The sequence below is a fragment of the Apus apus genome, chromosome 2 (genome assembly GCF_020740795.1).
Source record: "Apus apus isolate bApuApu2 chromosome 2, bApuApu2.pri.cur, whole genome shotgun sequence".
NCBI classification, from domain to species: Eukaryota; Metazoa; Chordata; class Aves; order Apodiformes; family Apodidae; genus Apus; species Apus apus.
The window spans coordinates 44,338,369-44,359,595 of record NC_067283.1 but is presented as its reverse complement, the minus strand read 5'-3'; the positions used below and the strand labels follow the sequence as shown (position 1 = coordinate 44,359,595).

Below are 21,227 nucleotides of genomic sequence, written 5' to 3'. Positions count from 1 at the left end.
AGAGCTCAGGTAACTCTCCTTCAGAGAAAATGTATTACTTGAAAGGCAAATACGTATATAGACTAGGCTAGTAGTTCAAAGTTTCACTGCAGTGGTGTGGAAGATAAAAGAACTTTACAAAGACAGAGATCAAAAGGAAAATAAAAAGAACAACCAGCTTTTACAGACTTATTTTTCCATCAAAGATTGAAACAATATCATAGGCCATGAGCACAGCATGTGGGACAAACAGTATCTGCTCAAGTTCTTGAAAGCCTAATGCACGACAGTGATTCTCCAGCCCCTTAGGAAAATGAAATATGCCTGCAGTATACAAAATATGCTTTTAATTAATTCTTGTTAATAAAGCTTCCAAAAGGGTTCCCTACAACCTCAACTAAACTTGCACTCATTCACTTCAAAATAACACACAGTATTAGTTATCAGCTCTGCTCAGGAGGAGCAGAAGAGCAGTTGTGCAGACTGGCTACAGAAACTGCAGCTGCTAATACAACTCCTTTTGTCACTCAGCCATTTAGAACAGGTAAAGAAAGACATTCTAAGATTCTTGAGATGTGGGCAAGCGAAGCAAATATAGTAATAGGTTTTAATTTTTCTTGAGCAATTCTCAAGGATTATCTGAAATGTCACTGAATTATTAAAATCTTATGCATTGAGATACTGAAATGATTGCCAAAATAGTTTTCATATTAAGACTAGAAAATATATACTGCATTATTTGCATTGCCAATAGCCATAAGAGGCTTTTATATATTAAAATGACTAAGAAACACTTGGGATGATTCTTTGGAACTCCCTATTATGATATCTCTCAATGGAAGCCACCTTGTTTTGCCAAGATAAGTCAGAAGATAAATAAGTTATAGGCTGAAACCTTGAATGAAAAAAATACTTTTATTCTAGGAAGAAATAAATATTGAGTCTGCACTGTAAATCCAGTTCAAGAAAGAGTGTGACTTTTTGTTGTAGCAAGAAATAAACCTATAGAGGTAACATTAATTAACTGGGCTCCAGCAAAACATAATCTAACTTGACAGTCAGTGAAGTGGTTATTGATATTTTGGATAGACATTAACACTTAAGGATAGTATCAAATTTGGGCTATAAAGATACCCATATCTATGTTCTATAGAGTACCTGCTTGCTGGCTCATACTCATAAAGAAGCAGCATGAAGCACTGAGCAGCAGGCAGCCTCCTTGAATAAAGCTTCCTCTGCAACGTACAAGAACATGAAGCTGATTGAGGCAGAAGTAGTTTATTTTAGTGAAATATTTAGCAATTATTTCATCTTTCCTCTATCTGAAGAACTAGGGGTTCTGGATAAGCCTGCATCCCGTACTAGGGAAGTCAACGTGAAATCCAGATTAAGTACTTGGGCAAAGCCTGCTACCCTGTAGATGGAAAGCAACAGGTTTGTTTGCATATTGCTCATAAAGATCAGCAAAGTAACAGATAACATAATGGTCAGCTTTATTCAAATCGAGGTTAAATGAATCAATGGCCTCATGGTCTGATTGCTGTGGGATCAATTTTGTGAACTGATATGCAACAGGATATGGGATACATGCCCGAGGGACTAGATGATAGTTTCATATTAACTGTCTCCATCTAGATGAGACCACTATATTGTTTCTCCTTTACTTCTCTATCTGGTTGAATCAATAACAGATGAGGATTGAATCTACATAATTCTAGATAATTTAGCTTTCAAGTTTAAAATTAAAAAAAAAACCCTTCCAATTATGTAAAATAGCCAGTAGGTAGCATAGTGACCACAAGATATTCATGGCCCCCTTGGGGATTTATGAAGCCCAAGTAAAAGACAGGAATGTCTAATCTGTATAATCCTTACTAAGTCAGGAAAAGAAAAACAAATTGAGACAGCAAAAAAGTTCTGTTTAAAACAAGTTTTCAGCATAAGAGTGTAAAAAGGGCAACCAAGTGAATACTACATGTCTAAAACCAGAAATTATTTTTGCAGCTCTGGAATAAAACTCCCATCCACAGTAGCTGGATTTTCTAAGGAATGGCACAAGGATGTTCAACCCTCAGAAAATAAACACTTCGAGCTTTTAATTCTGTGTCAAGATTTTATTTGCATTAGTACATAGTTCAAGCATGTATTACTGCTTTTTGCCATAACAGTAGAGAAGAAATGATGTATGACTCCTCTATACATAAGCAGAGGACTGTCATTATGTTTCAGAAATTAAAACAAATTTCTGTAAGTAGTTTTAAATTCTTTTAAGCCTAACTTTTTCCACCTAAGTTATTTTTTGGCTTTAAACTATTAAGATGGAGATTAAACTTTCTAATGTGCATACAGTGAAATAACACATAATACAATGCAGGAAATTAAAATAAAAATAAAACTGTTGAGTCATTTTTGTGTGTCTGGAGAGGTGCTATTAAATAGCTCTTATTCAAAGAGAGAAAATGAATTGCTATTTGGAAAATCAAATTGCTGGTACCACTGGAAAACTAAACTGTACTTTTTAGGAAACCCAGTAATTTAATGTACATATTTACCAAAGAAAGTTTATTTATAAGATTGGAATTTTTAAAGATTTATCTGAGAATAAGTAGAAGATGAGAAAAACAGAGAGAAGGGTAGACACAAAGGACATATGGGAAAAGAGATGATAAAGAGGTATGAGGAAATATAGAAAATGAAAGACAAAAAGCGTAACTAACACAATAGAATATAACAGTTCAGTTGGAAGGGACCTACAATGATTATCTAGTCCAACTGCAATGTTATTACTCTGCATAATGCATCCTCTAAATACTTACATTAAAGAAAGGATTTCACCAAAAGTGGACTTTCCAGATTACCAAAACTTGTAATGATACATTGCTAAACTGGAGTTCAAGAAGGGGAAAAAAACACCGTACTGCTAGTTCAGTGAAACATTCAAGATTTTTATTTCCATGTCCTTCTGTCTTTTTGACCTGAGGTGAATGCTGAGGAACAGAGCATCCCAAGAGAACTCTCTTCACTGTGCTCCCATCACTGCAGTCTGTGGGGTGGCATTTCATGTACAAGCCCCAGAAAAAACAGCAATTATCAACCAAAATGCTCTTGCATGCTGGACAGCAATTCACTCTGTCCTTTTCTCTCTGCAGTCTGACACTGTAGGTGTAAAAACTCATTAGGCATCTATCAGTTTAGGTCAAACGTATCCCACACACTTGACTTCAGCTCAACTCAGAAATAGTTGTTCTTGTTGACAGGTGATTATCTCTGCCTCCTGCTCTCTTACAACTTAAGTTTGGGCAACCAAATTTGGCCCAAACCCTGCTGCAAAAGATATATGAAACAACTACACCAATTTGGTGTGTCCACCTTCAACTCAGTGCATAATAACCTTGTTTTCTGAGTACTCACGCAGGATAGAGGACTATGGAATCTAGTTTACATTCTGCTTGGAAAAAACTGAATTCTCATCTCCAGATTCTGGGTGTAAAATACTCCTCAAACATAAACACCTTCTCACCTCCCTGGCTATAGTAATAATTTAAGCCATTATTTTAGGCAAATTAGCTCATCTCCCCAAAACATGCAGGTGTTTACAAACAACCTTAGCCTCTGCTAAAACAGTCTTTGCAGCAATGACATTCTTACTTCTAAAAGTTCAATAGGAATAATAGTCCAAATAGTTCAGCTTGGCAGGATGAAAGATCTTGGACTTTCGGGCTATAATGCTTTTTAGAAAGGCTTCTCTGTCTTGTTCATTAACATGACATTTCAGAGCTGCTAATAGGCAAAAGCAACAGGGAGGAGACAGAGAAAAGAAGAAGATGCTGAAAGCTGGGTTAACTCACTCCCAACTTCTGAAAAGCTGCTAGGAAAGGAGCCTAGTTTTCCCATCTGCTCACCGTTCCTCCAGCTCTCAATGCGGGTGGCAATGTGCTGAGCCTTCTGCTCCTTGCTCAGCACAGCACTTGGTCTCCCTCATACCATGCTAAACAGTCCCACCTATTGCAAAGGTGATGGCACTGGATGGCAAGGGAAGGGCACCAGACAGGGCTCATGCACATGTCCAGTACGTTGGCAGTGAGGGAAATGTTTAAATCTCTGAAGTCAGCCTGCCTAACCATCCTGCAGGCAAGAACTGCACTCACAAATATGACCAGGTAGGAATTCCACCCTATCTAACCCTGCTCAAACCATATGTGACCTCCATACATCAGTGCCCGGATAACCTGTGGTAATTTCATAGGTTAATCTTTGATGTATTGTTAAAAGCAACATCTGTTTTCAAAGAGTGTATGTATGTAACTTCACTGATTTTAGTGGAAATACATCAAGCATAAATACTGGATTCTTCACATTAAATATCTGCAAGAGATCCTTGTTGACTCCTCTTGAAAAAGCTGACTTTCTTTTAACCTTTTAATCCACTTTTTCCTAACAATAGTCAACTATATCTGTTGCACTAAATTTTTCACTTGGCACTTAGAAAAGTGTGTCTAATGCTGAAAGACACCTACCCCTGCAATACTAAAAGACATAATACACAATGTTCTTGCAGGATAGATACTTAATTACACTTTAGTTATACAACATATACTACAGCAGTTTAGTGATCAGGACTTTATACCAATACAAGACAATCCATGCAGTTTTGTTTCTGTTTGAGTATCTGCAACCAGTCAGCACATCCACTGTCTCCTCTCCCCAGCTAAGTGTTTTAATATCAAATGACTGTACCTTTCATGCATATAGTTGACTCCGAGTAACAACTGTATAAACCAGTCTATTATTTGTTTTTGACTGAATATCTTCCCAGATTCTTTGTACTCTTGAATTTTGAAGTCTAGATCTCCACCCTGAAAAATATCACATTATTTGTACATTTAATGTAAGTTCATCTCCATCATCAAAGTACAAGAGTCCACTTTCTTAGACCTTCAAGCTTCCTAACATGTAATCTGTAAAATTAATGCTTGCAAATAAATTCTGAACTCCCCCAGCACCAAAAGCATACACAGTTGAGATCACACTGAGACCAAGCAGTCTGGCTGCATAGGGAAATTAGGTCAGTTTTCTCTTAGTTTTACACAATCTCATCAAAGTTTTCAACTTCTCTCAGTTCATATCACCCCCAACTTTAGCCATGTGCATCTGAGCTGGTTACCTCAAACTCCCTCTGTAATTAACACAAAAGAACAGGCACCTGAAGAGTGCTATCATCTCTGCAATCTAGCTGTCTGCCTTAGGAGGGTATGGATCACGTTGTAGAAATGCTGTTTCTTTGCAAATATTTATGACAGGGGCCTACTTTGACTGGCTAATATGTAGATACCTAAATCGAGTAAAATGGATGTGTCTTGATGGGTCCAAATAAGGTTACAAATCTGGGAAAAGCATATCCAGTCAAGTAAAATATTGCACAGTCAAGAGACAGTCTCATTTATTATAAAAAATCATGCTGTTCTCTAAAGAACAAAAACACAGCTTCTTTAATTACAATACTTTGTCCCCCTTCCAAACTCATTTTTGCCAGAAAAAAAACAGAATTTAAGCTTCAAGAATCTGTAGCATGTGTTACTGTAAACGCTTCATTAAAATTACAATTGATCTTGAAGTGACACTAGAAATGGAGCAGTATGACACACAGTATGAAGTGAAAGTAAGCCCAAAAATATATACAGAAGAACACTACTTGAAAACTTGAAAAGCCAGACATTTGGAAAAATCAGTTGAACAACAACATGATGGAAGGGGTTTCTGAGGAGACTTACATGGAAACTGTTCATTTTGCTAAAAAAAAAAAAAAGAAAAAAAAAAAAAGATGGAAGCTTATCAGCTATTTGTTTTTCCAGTTTATAAAATACATTGATTTTGTCTACAAGAATGCACATTAGTGGCAAGCACTATGTTGAGGTAACTAATCCCAGAGCAAAGGGACTGTCTCATGGTGCTCTAGGGACTAAGTAACTTACTCTCCAAAAAAGATTACTTTTGCATTACACACTTTGCAAAAAATCAGAAGTTTCATGTGCCATATACAAGAAAATGTTTTAACCTGTACAAATGTACCTGTAACACCATTTCCCATCATCAACCCTTCCCTTCTCTGCACTGTTGATTCTCTACATTTTGTGATCTCTTCAGCACTTCATGTTTTTCTGTTTCAAATACCACAGTGCTTCATACTGCTGCTACAAAATAAGCAGGTTCTGTCCTTGAAAATCCATGGTTTTGCTCCGTCCTTTGACATAAACTCACAGTTTTTTCTGTGGTTCCTGAGGTTTTAAGTTAAAACATTCAAAAGTGAGAGTGTCAAAACCAAATCAAAACAAAACCCGAAAAAACATGTTTTGTCATGTATGAAAGAAATGTTCCTTGGCAATGTCCCACAATTTTTAATTGAAATGTCTGAATCATCTCATTCACTAGGGAAGGGAATATGGCTTCAACTCTCCATCTGCCTCCCTGCTGCAGCTGAGAGAGAAGCTCTTCTGGGAACTTGGAGCTCTCAGCAGCTGCTCCCCCTTTGCAACTCCAAATGTTCAACAGCTTCCCCTTGGCTGCTTGCAGCAGAGCAGAGGAAGGACAGAAAAAGTGTTGCTGGGTACTCTGCTGCATTGACAACCACATGGGCTGTGTCTGACTCTACACACGCACCTTGAAAATAATGACTCACCTATTCCAGACAGCTGCCCCAGTCCATCCAGAGCCAACTGTAGCAGTAGCCCAAGGCTCAGGGGCTGTTCAAATAATTGTCAGCTAGCTACTGGCCACAAGGGACTATGTACTTACAGCAGGCTCCAAACACTGTTTCTTCCTGTCCCAATGTGTCCTCTACTAGAATCACACATTGCCATGGAAAATGGAAAGAAAATAAATGTAGGACCTGCAGGCTGGTGGGTACTCTATTAAGATGGGGGACATTTCTTTCAAAAGGTCTAAGGAGAACAAAACCAGCTGAATAAAGTACTGTATGTGCCCTCAAGTAACTATGGATTGTTAATTCCAAGCAGAGAAGACTGGTCTCAATGTCCTACAATTAATTTCATCTTGATTTTGTATCTATAAAAAGAAAACAAAAATGCATCATAAAAGATTTGCTGAAATAGAGCTGCCATGAAACTCCAAAAAAGTTTGTTAACAAAATTCTGCATTTTTGGAAAGTCAGTACAATGAAGTTCATAAGGAATTTAACAAATTAAGTACATAGGGAGTTTCCAAGCTGCAGTTTCTGTTTAAATGTCAAGAGTATCAAATACACCAGTAACTTATTTAAAACAGCTCAGCATCTAGAGCTGATAATGTGAACAGACACTGATTTCTTTAGTTATTCTTTCTACTTAGATTTCCTTAGCATATGTATACTCACATCACAGCTGAGACCGAAGACAGAAATAATTGTTTGGGGAAAAGTACAATTAGTTCTGGTTTATGATGCAACTTTTAAAGTAACTACTTGTAAAAACTGTATTTTATTGAAGTCAAATTTATCTTACAAAATTAAAGCCAAGGATGATAAACTCATTTTTGTTTGAAATCTGACTTATCTGACAATGTTTCTATTGCCTGCAAGACTCTGATTCAGGAAAATTGCTGAAGAAGCTCAGCAAGAAGATCAAAACAGAACACATACGTTTCTCTTCTATAATTTTGAGTGAATTCAGTTATAATAAAAGACACTGAGCTGAGCAACAGAGACCAATGTTCTCATTTGTTCCAGGACAGGTGTAGCACACGGCAGCTGCACTGGAGGCTCACTCTACACTCCTCATGCTAGAATGAACAAAGTACTGTAGCTAATGAATAAGTCACAGCACTTTGGAGAAAACACAATAAGGCTCAGAGGGTTGCTCTGTTTCCATGCCAACTTAATGTTTATTCTTTGTTTTGAGTCTGCCCAAGAGCACCAATTACTGCAAATCTGATAATTATTCTATCCATGAGAAACGGAACATACTAGACTTCCAAACATGCATCAGGTAGCATTACATTTTTCTCCTCAATTTATGTGCAATTTAAACAGGCATCTTTTAGGTAAAAAGCTCCAAATCCCACCACATTATAGATAAGTATATCATTATAGATAAGTAAATATGAAAGTACACCTTCTGGGAATACTCCCACTAAAATAGAAAAGGATTTTTATAGCACTATGCAAAACCTTGCTGTGTACTTTCCTTGTTTGAACATTTGATTAAACACATTGTAATTGCTTAAATGCAATGATACTACACAGCATATCCTTTTTGGAAAGAGTCAGAAGCACATCCTAGTGGATTCACTGTCATTCTAGCGTGACCCAACAGACTCAAACCTGAAAAGATTCAGCTGCAGAACCAACACAACCTTCACTTGCCTTGGTGTAATACATTATCATGTGTATGACATACAGCTTCTGGATCCTAGGGTAACTCTGCAGTGAAATGTTTTCATGCAGAGTAATTTACTCTGCCTGGACAAAAAATTTTCCTAGGGGTGCTGCAGCAGCTTGTGATTACAAGGGTGATTGCTATCATGCTCTTTTTTATTCACCCATAAGTTTATTCCAGATAGGAATTCCAGAAGAAAAACAAAAGCAGAAAAAAAAAACCAGTGGACCAAAGACACTAGTCCTGCTCTATAATGCTGCTGAAAGAGGCTCCTTTACTCTTGATACAGGTATCAGTGATCTGGCATTTACCACTGAGAGAGAGAATATTAATCTTAGTGCACAGGAATATCTGGGTGATTACAATAATCCTTCAGTTCTGCACTCTGGATTTCCACAGAGAGTTGGCAATACCAAATTTCCATCAAGCCCCAGCTGTCAGACATTCAGGGAATGACGCAAAGAGCTTCTGCATGGGTGTTAAAATAACAAGTGAACAAATATTCAGATTGCATAACAGAATTGAATATGGCAGATTTAATGTCAAAAAATCCCAGCAATAAATAGACATTGAGCTGTCATCAAAGAAAGCTTCTAAGGAGGCAATAACTAACAGGAATAGTACTTCTTAAATTATACACACCAAAGCTGAATGCTTGAAGAAAGGTCATTAGTTAATACAGGTCTGATTGGTGGACAGGTAACCCAATAGTCTAGGGTCATTAGATTCCAAAACATTTCAAATGCCTAGCAGAGCACAACTGAAAAGTCTGCTTCACAGCTTCATGAGAAGATTGTATTTTTTAAAACAGTACATCTATATTTGTTACAAAGTGGGCACTTGTTTTATATAAACTCTTAAAAAGCTGGCTTAAATATGTATAAATTCTTATTTTAATCTTTAAAACAGATTTCATCAATATGTATTTAAACCACATGTTGGAGTAAAAATAAATGGTAGCTATACTCCAGTATATCCTCCTTTAATAGTTTTTTTATCCTCTACACTGTGGTCTTTGACTCACATTGTTCTCCACTTCATAAAGCCAGTGATGCTACCAAACTCATCATCCATATGATCAGGCTCAAGCTTCTTGTAATCACCTTCAAATCACAAGAGGGTTTTCCCCTCCTCATTTACATCAGATTTCATACTGTGACCATGTACTCCATTTCATCCTCTCTTCCCTATCAGTAGTACATATGAAGTAAAACCTTTCTGAGTTCACCCACAGATCTGGTAATGTGTCTAAGTCTTTCTTCTAATACTGATTATAGTGAATGAAATGAAATTGTGTTTAATTTTCCTCTTTGGTTTGTTTGTGTATAAGCTACAAGTCTCACATAAGCAGGTAACACTGCTTATTTTAAATATTTCTAACCAGTAGTAGGTGTTCCCACAAGTAAGAAATAAGAGTAAAAATCAAACTAAAACATTAAATAAAACTGGACTAGCTTTCTTTTAAGACCCTATTTTAATGCACAAATTCTGTCAAGTTTCTTCAAAGTAATCTACAAGTCTCACCTCGCAGTATTCAGTGATAATGCAGAAACTATCTCGCTCCACAAAGCTTGCATAAAATTTGACAATGGCTGGATGGTCTAATTTGGAGAGTAGTTGTGCTTCCAGATTTGCTTCAACTGTTTCATTAGGCTTTAGGTCTCCAACAGAGATTTCCTTCAGAACCTTTCTAGAGGAAAACAATAAACCTTTCTATTAAAAGAAATAGAAAATCACATAATGTTTAAAAACCCATCATAATTTTTTTAATGCAAAATAATAATATTAACTATGGCAACATGAAATGATTAGGCAAATATGGGTAAACAAAGAGAATACATTAAGTGCAAATAAATATGCCAGTTATCATACCAATTAAGCAACATTTTTAAAATATTCTTTTGAAGTATTCTTCCCACTAACTCCCTACTGCACTGTTTTCTTCATGACATGTTTTCAGTGCTACAGACTAGTGCATAATAATAATAAACATGAATAAAAAAATCAAACCTAAGTTATTTCAAACCCACTCAGAGCATATGCTCAAGATTCACACACAAAATGTGGAGCAGCAAGAAACTAGTTTTGCTGCTTCTGCTGAAGTCTCTCCATGGAGGCATGAGAAGAATCACACAAACTATAGTATTTCTGTGACAATTTTTTTTTTAAAAATCACTTCCCTTCACCTGAACCTCTAAGTGGAGAGTACAAATCCAAATTTGTGGCTGAAACCCAAATATACTGTTTCAAAGAACTCTGAATTTGTTTTGGGAGGCCCGAAAGCCGAAAAATTCAGGGCATTTTTCATATTCTTGAACATGAATGTGCAAACATGCCATAGCAGAATTTGTGGTTCGGACTTAGCTCTACATGGTACCTGCAGTTGCAGAGCTTGGAGTCAACTTGTCCTGGAAAAAACACAGCAGGGCACTACAAGGAAGGAGACAACTTTTGGATACATGGAAGGTAAGTTCCACACTGAAGGGATGTCTTCTCAGTTCTTTTATTAATTTCCCATTCAATACTGCATGGTTGCAAAGTCACAGTAGTTAAACCATGACAGCAATGAAACCACAGTAATTACCACAGTAATTCAATTGATCTAAGGAAAAAAAACTGTATTTCTTCATAAGAAAATTTCTCCCTAAAGCTCAGCCATCAGCTTCTGACTAACAATGCATGAATTTTTACATAGATGTACCTAATCCTCATTTGACAGTGTGATGAAAATAACACACCATTTGATTTGTCTCTATCTCTACAGAGAAGCTTTGTGCTATGAAGACCTATTGCAATCTTCTCCTCCTCGGTTGACATGGGAACATTATTCCTTCCTTCATATAGATCATGTCACAGAACTGACAAATAGAATGAGTCCTTGTTAAACACCACTTAAAACAAGTTTCTTGTATACCCATGACAGTAATAAAAGCCTGATGTGTTGATGTGTAGAGATAGCTTGTCATCTTAGTCACTCAGTGATTTTGATGCTGTCATCAGCTGTCAGGCAACAAGACAGGTGTTTTTCTAATTTAAATTCATTCCCAGAAAAACAAATCAGGAAAATGTACTTCTGTAAATAAGGTATTGGCTTTCTGCAACACAATGCTAACTCATATCCAGAAATGGAAGTAATATGCATCTATAAAGAAAATTTCAGCGATGCAATCAAGATTAAGAATATCTGCTGTCACTGATACATGTGTGAACTGTTCCCGTACGCAGGTAAGAGTTGATTTTACTGAGTTTAAGATGACAACTGGACTTCATACTTTCTGCAAAGCTTTTCACAGAATCTCAGAATACAATACCCAATATGTTTGTTGTTGATATCTACTTTAACAAATGCACTAAAAACTAAATGCACAAATTTTAAAAACTCTACACTGATTAAGTATTGTCAAAGAAGATGTATCAGGGTTGCAGAACCCTCACAGAGAACAAGAAGAATAGTCTTCAGATCTAAAGTGGCTCTTTCCTGATACCTTTAGAAGAAAAACAATGAAGCCAAAAGTCTTCAGTCAGAATTTCAACTATGTAAATCAACTATAATTTTCAATATATAAAGCACTTAAATTTACTCTACCCCACAATTAACTTCTACCCTAATAGGCAGATAAAACGGGCACTTTCCATGATTTACAGGACTCCTAAGACAACTTAAATTTGGGATCCCTGGTGATACCAAATATGCTGATAGACCCATAAGCTGACAGTCTTTCTTTGAAAAAAGGTCAGTAATCATAAGAAAACAACAAACTTCTCTTAGCTGAACAATCCTGACTACATTTCCCCTTTACCAAGAGAATCCAGCACCACACTTCAAAGGCAACAAAGTGTTTCTGTTTATATGATGTAACCTGCACCTTAAGGTTGGCTTATAATAAAGAACAAGTCATCACTGCTCATAATTCAGTCATTGTACTTGTGCATCATCTGCTGAAAATCTGCATGCATTGAACAGTTCAGAAACATGTAGTTAAGGAACACAAAAAGATTTTAAACAAAACTTTTGAAGCATGTGACACGAATGTCTATTATGGATATTGGGAATAATAGACTCTACTGTCAAGATTTTGTCAAGAATTCATCTGGAGTATATAGGTTAATCTGAAAATCATTTTAAAAAACCCAACAAACCAACCCTGCCCCTGTATTTTCTTACACTTAGGCTTAAGTATCAAGCAGGATTTAAAAGGTCCAAAACTATATACATGAACTAAGAAATCATAGATTTAGGTGGCACATATAGAAAAACAGTTAAAATTACTATGGAGATGGTCTCCGAATGCAATACTTAAAACTACTCCTTTCAGTATAATGTTATGTGTTAATTTAAATTTATTTATTATAATAAATTCCTCTTAATTCTGGAATACAGACACATAAGCAGATCATAGAATCATTTAGGTTGGAAAAGACCTTTCAGATTGAGTCCAAAGGCAAACCTAACATTGCCAGGTCCACCACTACAACATGTCCCTAAAGATAAGATGCCACTGAACAGACAACTAGAAAACATTGTTGCAGAAGTGCTAGCAGATATCTTAAATACAGGACAAAAATGTTAACTGGGGGTGGGGAGGTGTGTGGAAAAAACACCAAAACAAAAAAAAACCACTAGCCTTGCAATCTAATAGCTCAAAGACACTTGAGCTAAGTGTCACAATTGAAAATGTCTTGCAGTGAAAGCATTCGCATCTGAAGGGTAAAATACACCGGCCGACACTATTTACACCCATGCTGGAGGAAGCTGGGTCAGCTAGCAGCCTCCACGCCCCCGGGGTGGGAAACTGCCATGAGCCACAAGCCCACTCCCCCAGTCAGAAAGCAGCGGCCCTGCCTCGGCAGAGCCCGCGCCCGGCAGGCTCACAGACCTGCCCCGCGAACACCTCCTGCCTTTCACCAGCCAAGCCTCGCCGGCTTGCATTGTCATGCCTTGAAACGCAGCCAGGCCAGCACACCGTGTCTGAAAGCGCATGAACGTGAAGCAAATGGGGACAAATAGAGCAAGACTTAAAACAAGCACGGAAGCGGAATCCTCCAGGGTGCGGACACCCAGTGGGAATCCCTTTTTGAGCTTTACTAGTGACTGACAGTCTGCCACAGCAGTGTTTATCTCAGTCTACTGATCTAAAATTAAATGTTCTACGACCCATCTGGTATTTGTTTTCATTGGTGACATACTTTATTATTATATAATTTGGTTTATTGGATCAGATGCAATCCTTAAAAGAAGATAGCCTTTCTCAAAACGCACTCCCTCGACTGAGTAAACTGCAACATCCATTATTAACTAGGTACATTTGCTTGCTGAAATGAATTAAAGAAATTTAACTCTTTTAATGTCAAGAATAAATAGGCATAAGAAAATACCACAGAGAAGGTGCGCTCTAGGAATATATGATCGTAATTGAAAGTTTTGAATTAAACAGAAACTTCATTTCACACAGAAAGTTGTTCAGTTAATTGCAGCCTGAGATCAGCAAGACCTGCCTGCCGGTCATCTGTGGGCAAAGCTGGGAACGTATCATTCCAATAGTTTATATTTCCAGGTTGCCAAAACAGAGAGCTGTGGCATAGCCCATAACTATGTATTGTATTTCTACCCCCTCTGACCCTTCTAGGACTAGGTCTTCACCCTGGTAACTCCTCAGCACAAGGACCAGATGCAAATCTGTAAAAACGTATCACTTCATCCTGGCTCTGTAATTGAATCTGAAATTGGTCAAAAACAAAATTAAAAACCTGCCTGTCTAATTAATGATGTCTTAAAATCTGCTTATCAAACAACAAAAGGTACTACAAACAGGAACCAAAAAGAAAAAGAGGTGACAACTCTCAGGCACAACTCCTGTCTGCACAACAGTGTCCACTGTGTTAAAACTGTTTGGGAAATTCTGTGACACACCACCTGCATACAGGCAAGATGAAGTCACTCATCATTACTGCCTCTTGCAGTCAGTTGCTTTCTGCAGTATCACAACATTGATGAGATTTGCATGCTACAGCCAACAGTGGAGTTCTGAACTCACAATTTCAGATTTCTGTTGATAACTTCCACACGGACAATATTCTATTACTGGAATCTATTTTTTTACATATACAGTCCTGCTTATCCTTGACTTAAACTGTCTTTTCTGTACAGTTTACATCTGGATACTGCAGGATCCCTTTCATTTGACATTCCACTGAGCATGTGAGGTACTCCTCATGTAAAGTTACTTGCTCACTGTCAGGCGTTAGATTCCAGGCAATAGGGTGACATAAAATCAGTACAGTATCTTAACAGTAAATAAAAGTTGGATGTGCAAGCATGAGAGGTTTGAAAGGAAATGTGAGGAAACTATCTCTCTCACTTAGGCTGATCTTCTAGTTTCACTGTAATTTTCCTTGCATCCTTACCCATATTACATACAGCTGTCCTATTACTAATAATGTTAACCAGATGTTTCTGCCTGGTGTCAGCAGCTGGCTTCCCTTCAGTTTACAACTTAGCACCAAAAATTCAAACAATCATTCTTTACACTTTCTTCCATTGTATTTGGAGCACCGGTATCTGCATGCTCAGATAATGTAAAGACATTAATCTATCTGCTAAGGAAAAAAGGAGCTGGTGAAACCATGAAATGCAAAAAGTCAGCATACAAAAATCAGTCCTACCTAGAACAAATACTTGGTTTTAGTTAAGGAAAGAAACAGTAATTAAGAGCTCTTGATTTCTGTGAGAATATCAAGACGATTACCACACTTTCAAAGAAAAACAATGACTGCTTGTTTGCTATTGCTACTTACATATATATGTTCACTCATTAGCTGAAACATTTCAAGCTTAAGTATGACTACACAACTTCTTAAATCAAGTGTTAGGCTCCTTTCATCATTGGCATGGCTGTTACTGACTTATTACTCAAGCCATAAACCCATTTCAAGCCAAAGTATTCCTGCACAACTCTTCAAATCAAGTGCTGGGCTTCTTTGTGATCCCCAAGGACACTATCAATTTCTTAGTAAAGCCATAAGTCATCAATTATTGTCTTTCAGTATGCTAAAATATAGCCTGTTCATACTGTTCCCAAACAGCATTGAGAACTAACCCCTGAGTTAGACACTAAGAATTCAGTTGCTATATGAGCACTGTAATATCCATACACGTATTAAATGTAATTTCATTTTCTGAATAAGCACTTTAAAGAATTTTACAGTGCTTAAATATATTTGAATGGTGATAAGATTTCATAAATTTAAAATTGAAATTGATAATTCACTTTTTATTTCCATCAGCAAGCCATAATTATAGCACCTACAAACATTTTTTGACACACCTTATTTTCAAATACTCTAGCAAATGCACTAACACTGAACAGTTCAGCCCACGACGTAAACAGTTTATGGTTATTTGAAAATTAACAGTTCCTAATTAGTATCCCAGAGAAATAAGAATGTATTTTCCAGTATCAGATCATACAGTAGAAATAAACTAGCTTCAAGGAATACAGTTTATATTGTTCTCTTCTGCACTGAGCAAAATCCCATATATATAAAAGGGCATGCTTCAAATTATTTTTGGTCGACCATATGTGGCAACACTGGGGGAAAAAAAAAAAAAAAAAGAGTATTATAAAGCTAAGCAGAATACTTGTGTTATCCTCCACAGAACAGAACAAGCCACAATTACTAGTGTACAAAAGTATCTCTTACTGTAATTTATTTAGATATTCAAATGTATTGATTTTGGGACATTTTGGATTATCATCTACACAGATTAAAACTACAAAATAAAGTGGACGTTGATTAATAAAGGAAGAATTTTCCTCTAAAGACACGTTTTTGAAACCTGTAATTTTTTCCTCAACTGAAATGAAAAAATAAAATGTAATTATATTTATAGTCTATTCATACGTTTCAGCACTAAATCAAATAGTAACAGACTGTGATTGAACTGAAGAAATTTGTGCCTACTCAGGAAAACTATTAAAAGTAATTATGGGGTATAAACTAAATAGCTGTGAAAGTACTCTTTTTTTTTTTTTTTTTTTTTTTGAAAACTTTACGTGTTGCATTATCGCCATCTACTGTTCCTTCATCCATTTTCTACAGACTAGTCTTGTTTAAGAATGTAATTAAATGTCCTGCTACCGCTAACCTAAACGGAACTTGAGAGAAAAAAGTGACAAAGACTTAATAATTTATTTATTCTCTGTATCTTTGAAGACTTAATTCCATCAAGCATCAAAGTATCTAAAACAGGCATTTCTCCATTTTTATTTTGTTACATATACTCAATACTTTTCACTATCAACCACTCTCTGCTAATTAATGTTCCCTTTCAGAATAAGGAGATACTGTTGGAGAACTACAGGTTGGATGTGGCATTTTGTTTTCAAGTATTACAAAATAATTAAATATCTCATAATTGCCATGTTACATTTCTTCAACTTCCAGCCTTGCACTACAGCATCTGCCAAAAATAATTGTTTGTATAGGAATTAGTTTAAATTTTGAAATTAGATTAAATTAGAAATTTTGAAGAAAAACCCTCATATCACCTGATCTATATAAATCAGTTTACAGAAAACAGAGAATTTTAAAGAACAGGAGTTCCAAAGTGAAACCAGACACACTAATAATGGCTATAAGAATGCATTTCACAGAAATTCAACTACATCATTTCCTCATATAAAACTGAATAGGTTCTTTCCTGAATGCAAATATCTTTGTAAGCAGAATTATGTTCCTTTCAATGTTGCAAAGACACTTATGTCAAGAATATTGTCCCTTCAGTGGAACAAATTCCCATAAGTAATTTAAATACCAATTGCTGCAGATTTAATGAGAAAACTCACTCTTGCTACGTCTCTTTCCAGTACGCATCTCCTTCAATGCTTATTTCTGATATGCATTGTCTGATCTATGGTCCAGGAGAAAAAAAAAAAAAAAGGGGGGGGGGGGGGGGGGGGGGGCTGGAGAAAGAGATAAAGGGCAGTTTATAGCTTTAAAAAACATTGTTGCTAAATAGTCTACCAAAGAAAAGGGAATCAAGGAATGCTGAGAAATTAATAGTGTATAACATCTATTATTAGATAAAAATATTTTAATACTTTCTAGCCTTCCCAAGTATGACACTGTGGTCTTAGAAATCAGTGAAACACGCAAAACAAAAATGAAACAAATACTGAGCAACATCAAAAAGTTATTTTAGTTCACATGAAGGGCACACCATGCGTGTAAGAGAAACAATGAACCAGGAATTACATTAACTAATGTGTCACATAAGCACATGCAGGAAGAAAAAAATAAATAAAAAATAAATACACTGACTGTTCAGCAAATCCACTCACTTCAGTAGTTTTCTCATTGCCATGTACTGAATGCAACAAAGAGCCAGAAGGCTTCTTCTGCATGGAAAGAACTATGATATCTTTGATGCAGACTTCAGACAAAACACCTTGCCAACAAGATACAACTGGCAGGCATACTCAAATATTGCAAAAACATACTTTGTCTTGGGGGCAGGTGGTCACAGTTTGACCTACAGTAATCACGTTGTACCTCTCCATTTCCTTACCAAAGCTGGCTTACGAATACATAAAAACTAAGAAACACCCAACAACACACACACACACACACCCCTCCCCCCAATAACAACACTATCAAAGCTCAAAAAGATTACTGAGCAGATGTAAAAATTGTATCAGACATGGCAGCAGAGGATTTTCACAGGTCCCTATGTAACAACAGCTGAACAGAAGGTCCTGTTCTGAGTACTCACTCTTTGATTTCAAAGAGCCCACAGATACCAGGCCTTACATTTTTTGAAAATGAGGAAACGAGTAATTTTAATAAAGGAATTGCTTGCATAATGCCCTGCCGCATAAGAGATTTATCCAGCACAGAGACTTTCCAAACTTTCTTACACTGAACTCCAAATAATTTTTTCCAGTGTAAGATGGTCCATTTTTCAGATTCCTGTGTGTTGTAATGATCAAGCCTGTTGTTAACCAATTTTAGCAGGGCATCCCTCTGTGAAAATGTGTGTCTGTTTTCAAAGCTTTGTGGTAACTGCGTAAAAGCGTCGCCCTAATGGTAGTTCCTGCCTTCTGTATCTGTGTTGTACTTCAACACTGACACCTTCCCACTGCAAGGGTGGTCCTCAACTTTGTGTGCCAAAAGCCAGGAGGAGCCCTACAGTGCAATGCTGGGCTGCAGGAAAAGCTGGGCACTGACAGAGATGCTAGGAGCTAGGGATTACAGCACCTTTCCACATTGCTTCCAGTGAGAACTGCTTTGAATGAAACCAGGGTTATCAAACTGGTCTGTGAACCAGTACTGGCCTGTACACAGGAAATGCTCTGAAACAACTGTGGACATGGCTGCAACTGCCTGACAAAATGGAAAGAATACTTTTAAAATTTCACTCTCTGGCAACCTCCATTTGCAGGTATACTCTCAAACTAAGGCACAAGAGCATCCGTCAGTGCTGCAGAGAATTTCAGCAAGGTTTGACAATTAAGTCTTGATTACCACAGCATTGTTCACAGAATATGAAAGTCATGCTCAGCCACTTCAGTGGAAAGCTGGTGAAGGCTGATTTCTTAAACTGCTCTAGCTAAACCAGTAAGACCTCTCTGTCAATATCCTTCTTATCTCTTACTTGGGGCCAAGAATGAGTGCACACCTTAGCAGTGATGGCAGCTTAGCTAATACACAGTAGCCAGGGCCTTACATGAAGAAGCAGATGTACACCTGAATGAACCAAGCAAAAGATCATTCACTAAGAAAAGGTTAATTTAAAAATAAGCAGCAATCAGCAAGCTCCTATAGGAAATGTACTTTTGTTCAGTTTGCAAGGAGATCATAAATACCTGTTCATAAATCTAAAGTGGCCTGATGGACTCCAGTTTTAATTTCTAGTTTTTATTATTAAATGAGGAAGAAGGAAAAAGGAAAGCAGCACAACTGGATGAATATGCACATGACACCTGGCAGGGAGTAATTTGTTACTGTTTTAATCCACTCTGTATCAAATGACCATTCCCTTGGAATACTTTCAGAGAAGCAAACAGGCAGCAAACATGGGAATCTGACAACACAGCAATGTGTCACTTGCCACCTGGATATTCTTAAGTTACAAAACTCTTTCACCTTTAGATTTTATTTCATTTGTTATAAGAAGTCATAAATAATTGAAAGTCATGTGATAAATTATTCAGCTAAGTGCACAGTTTCCAAGGAATCATAGCATGGGTCTGGATTAATGGTATAATGCAAGTCAGACACAGAAGCTGAGCTGACACCCCACAATTACCACACACAGGAGCAGTCCAGGGAGTCTGGCACTTCTCAGCATGTGCTTTCCACCACAGGGATGTATAAGTACCTTGTGAATATTTATGAACTAGAAGTCCCTATTGCCTACTGGGTACTGCAGCTGCTTGCTTATGTTTGGTTATGAATTAGTGAAGCTTAACCCAGAGCTTCACTTGGCACAATTGATTAGGACACCCAATATCTATAAGCGGTAGCACTGTCCTTCAAGATTACTGCTGAACATAAATTTCTGCTATAAAACACTTTGTCTTTAACCATAATTACCTGTTACAATTAACTGATAACAGTCTCAGGGAGACCGGGATAGAAGTGACTGCAGGGATATTACTGTTGCCATAAAAAAAAGACTGGCACATTTCTGCTACTTTTACTCCAGTTCCGTATTAGCTAAATCAGTTTGCAGCTCGAAATAAAGATTGGCCAGAGCTCACTGTAGATACCACTAGAATGTAAAAAGAATGTCAACATTAAGCAATTCCATCTCATTTTTAGTGAATTTAGAGTACCTGGCTCAAGACCAGAATATTTGCAAATATCTAACAGGGAAAATGTCAAACAATAGACAAACCAAGCCATCCTATGTAAACTGGAACTAAGAAGCTTGCTTTTAAACAAACATGTCTCTTGTGTTTAACTGATTTTAGGGTCTAAGATTATACAAATTCTGACCATAGTTTCTTCCAAAACCAGAGGAAATTGATGATCTCTCTCCTGTGTGGATTGTCTGGTACCCGAGAGACTTCTTTCATAGTGAAGAGTCTTCAAGTTCTGGCCTCTCTCTTTATGAGAGCATTCATTTTGTTCTCTAGTCTGCTGTTTTCACATAAGTTGCAGGACCTTCTGTCTTTGAGATATTTAACCCTCTGTCATGCTTGGTGAGAATCATTCAACAGGATCAAAAGATATTGTAGAAGATGTACAACAGATGGCATAACTCTCTACATACAAACATGGAAAGAAAAAAGACACCTTCCCTAGACATAATCTAAAATCTAGAACTTGCAATTTTCTTTTTAGGAAATTACTATGAAACTCCAAAAAGTTATTTATAACAAGTCTGCCCACAGCAGATATCTCAGAAGGAGATAAGTGTGACCTTAAGTCTAACAGCCAGTCTGAAATAACTCCATGGCAGTATCATCTTACTCCAGAATACTAATCAGTGGTTTGATTTTCCTCCCTCTCCACTGTGTATTATATACCTTGGAAAAACATAAAGCACAATCAATACAAGTAGAGAAGCTATCATTCAGTAAAATCAAGTGTGAACAGAACCTATGAAAATATATTTAAGAATATATGCTGACTTGCAACTATTATTTTCTAAAGGAAAATGGAGTTCATCAACATAATGTATTGTATGACTAGGGATTTTCCTGGCTTAGACATTCAGGTGTTTACCTTTGTCTCTAGCTGACAGATCCTTTCAGCTATATATAATTTTCTAATTGAGATATAGTGGAAGGTAAAATTAAAATGAAAAAGATTTTCAGAGTTACCTAATAAAAAGAAGGCAAAATTATAGAAATCTCACAGGACTATGAACTA

At 36.8% G+C, this 21,227-nt stretch overlaps 1 protein-coding gene across 5 annotated transcripts in view; it reads right to left on the bottom strand.

The window, feature by feature from the left end:
• Nucleotides 1–21,227, bottom strand: part of NEK11 (NIMA related kinase 11) — a 126,210-nt gene that overhangs the window by 98,397 nt on the left and 6,586 nt on the right. For 4 of the 5 annotated variants that reach the window (XM_051612092.1, XM_051612091.1, XM_051612093.1 and 1 more), the window contains exons 3-4: nucleotides 9,873–10,038; nucleotides 4,717–4,835 (exon numbers count right to left, since the gene is read on the bottom strand). The exons of the other annotated variant lie outside the window; for it this stretch is intronic. In XM_051612092.1, coding sequence (XP_051468052.1) covers nucleotides 4,717–4,835; nucleotides 9,873–10,038 — 285 coding nt within the window. The remainder of the gene's footprint in view (nucleotides 1–4,716; nucleotides 4,836–9,872; nucleotides 10,039–21,227) is intronic. 5 annotated transcript variants of the gene reach the window in all.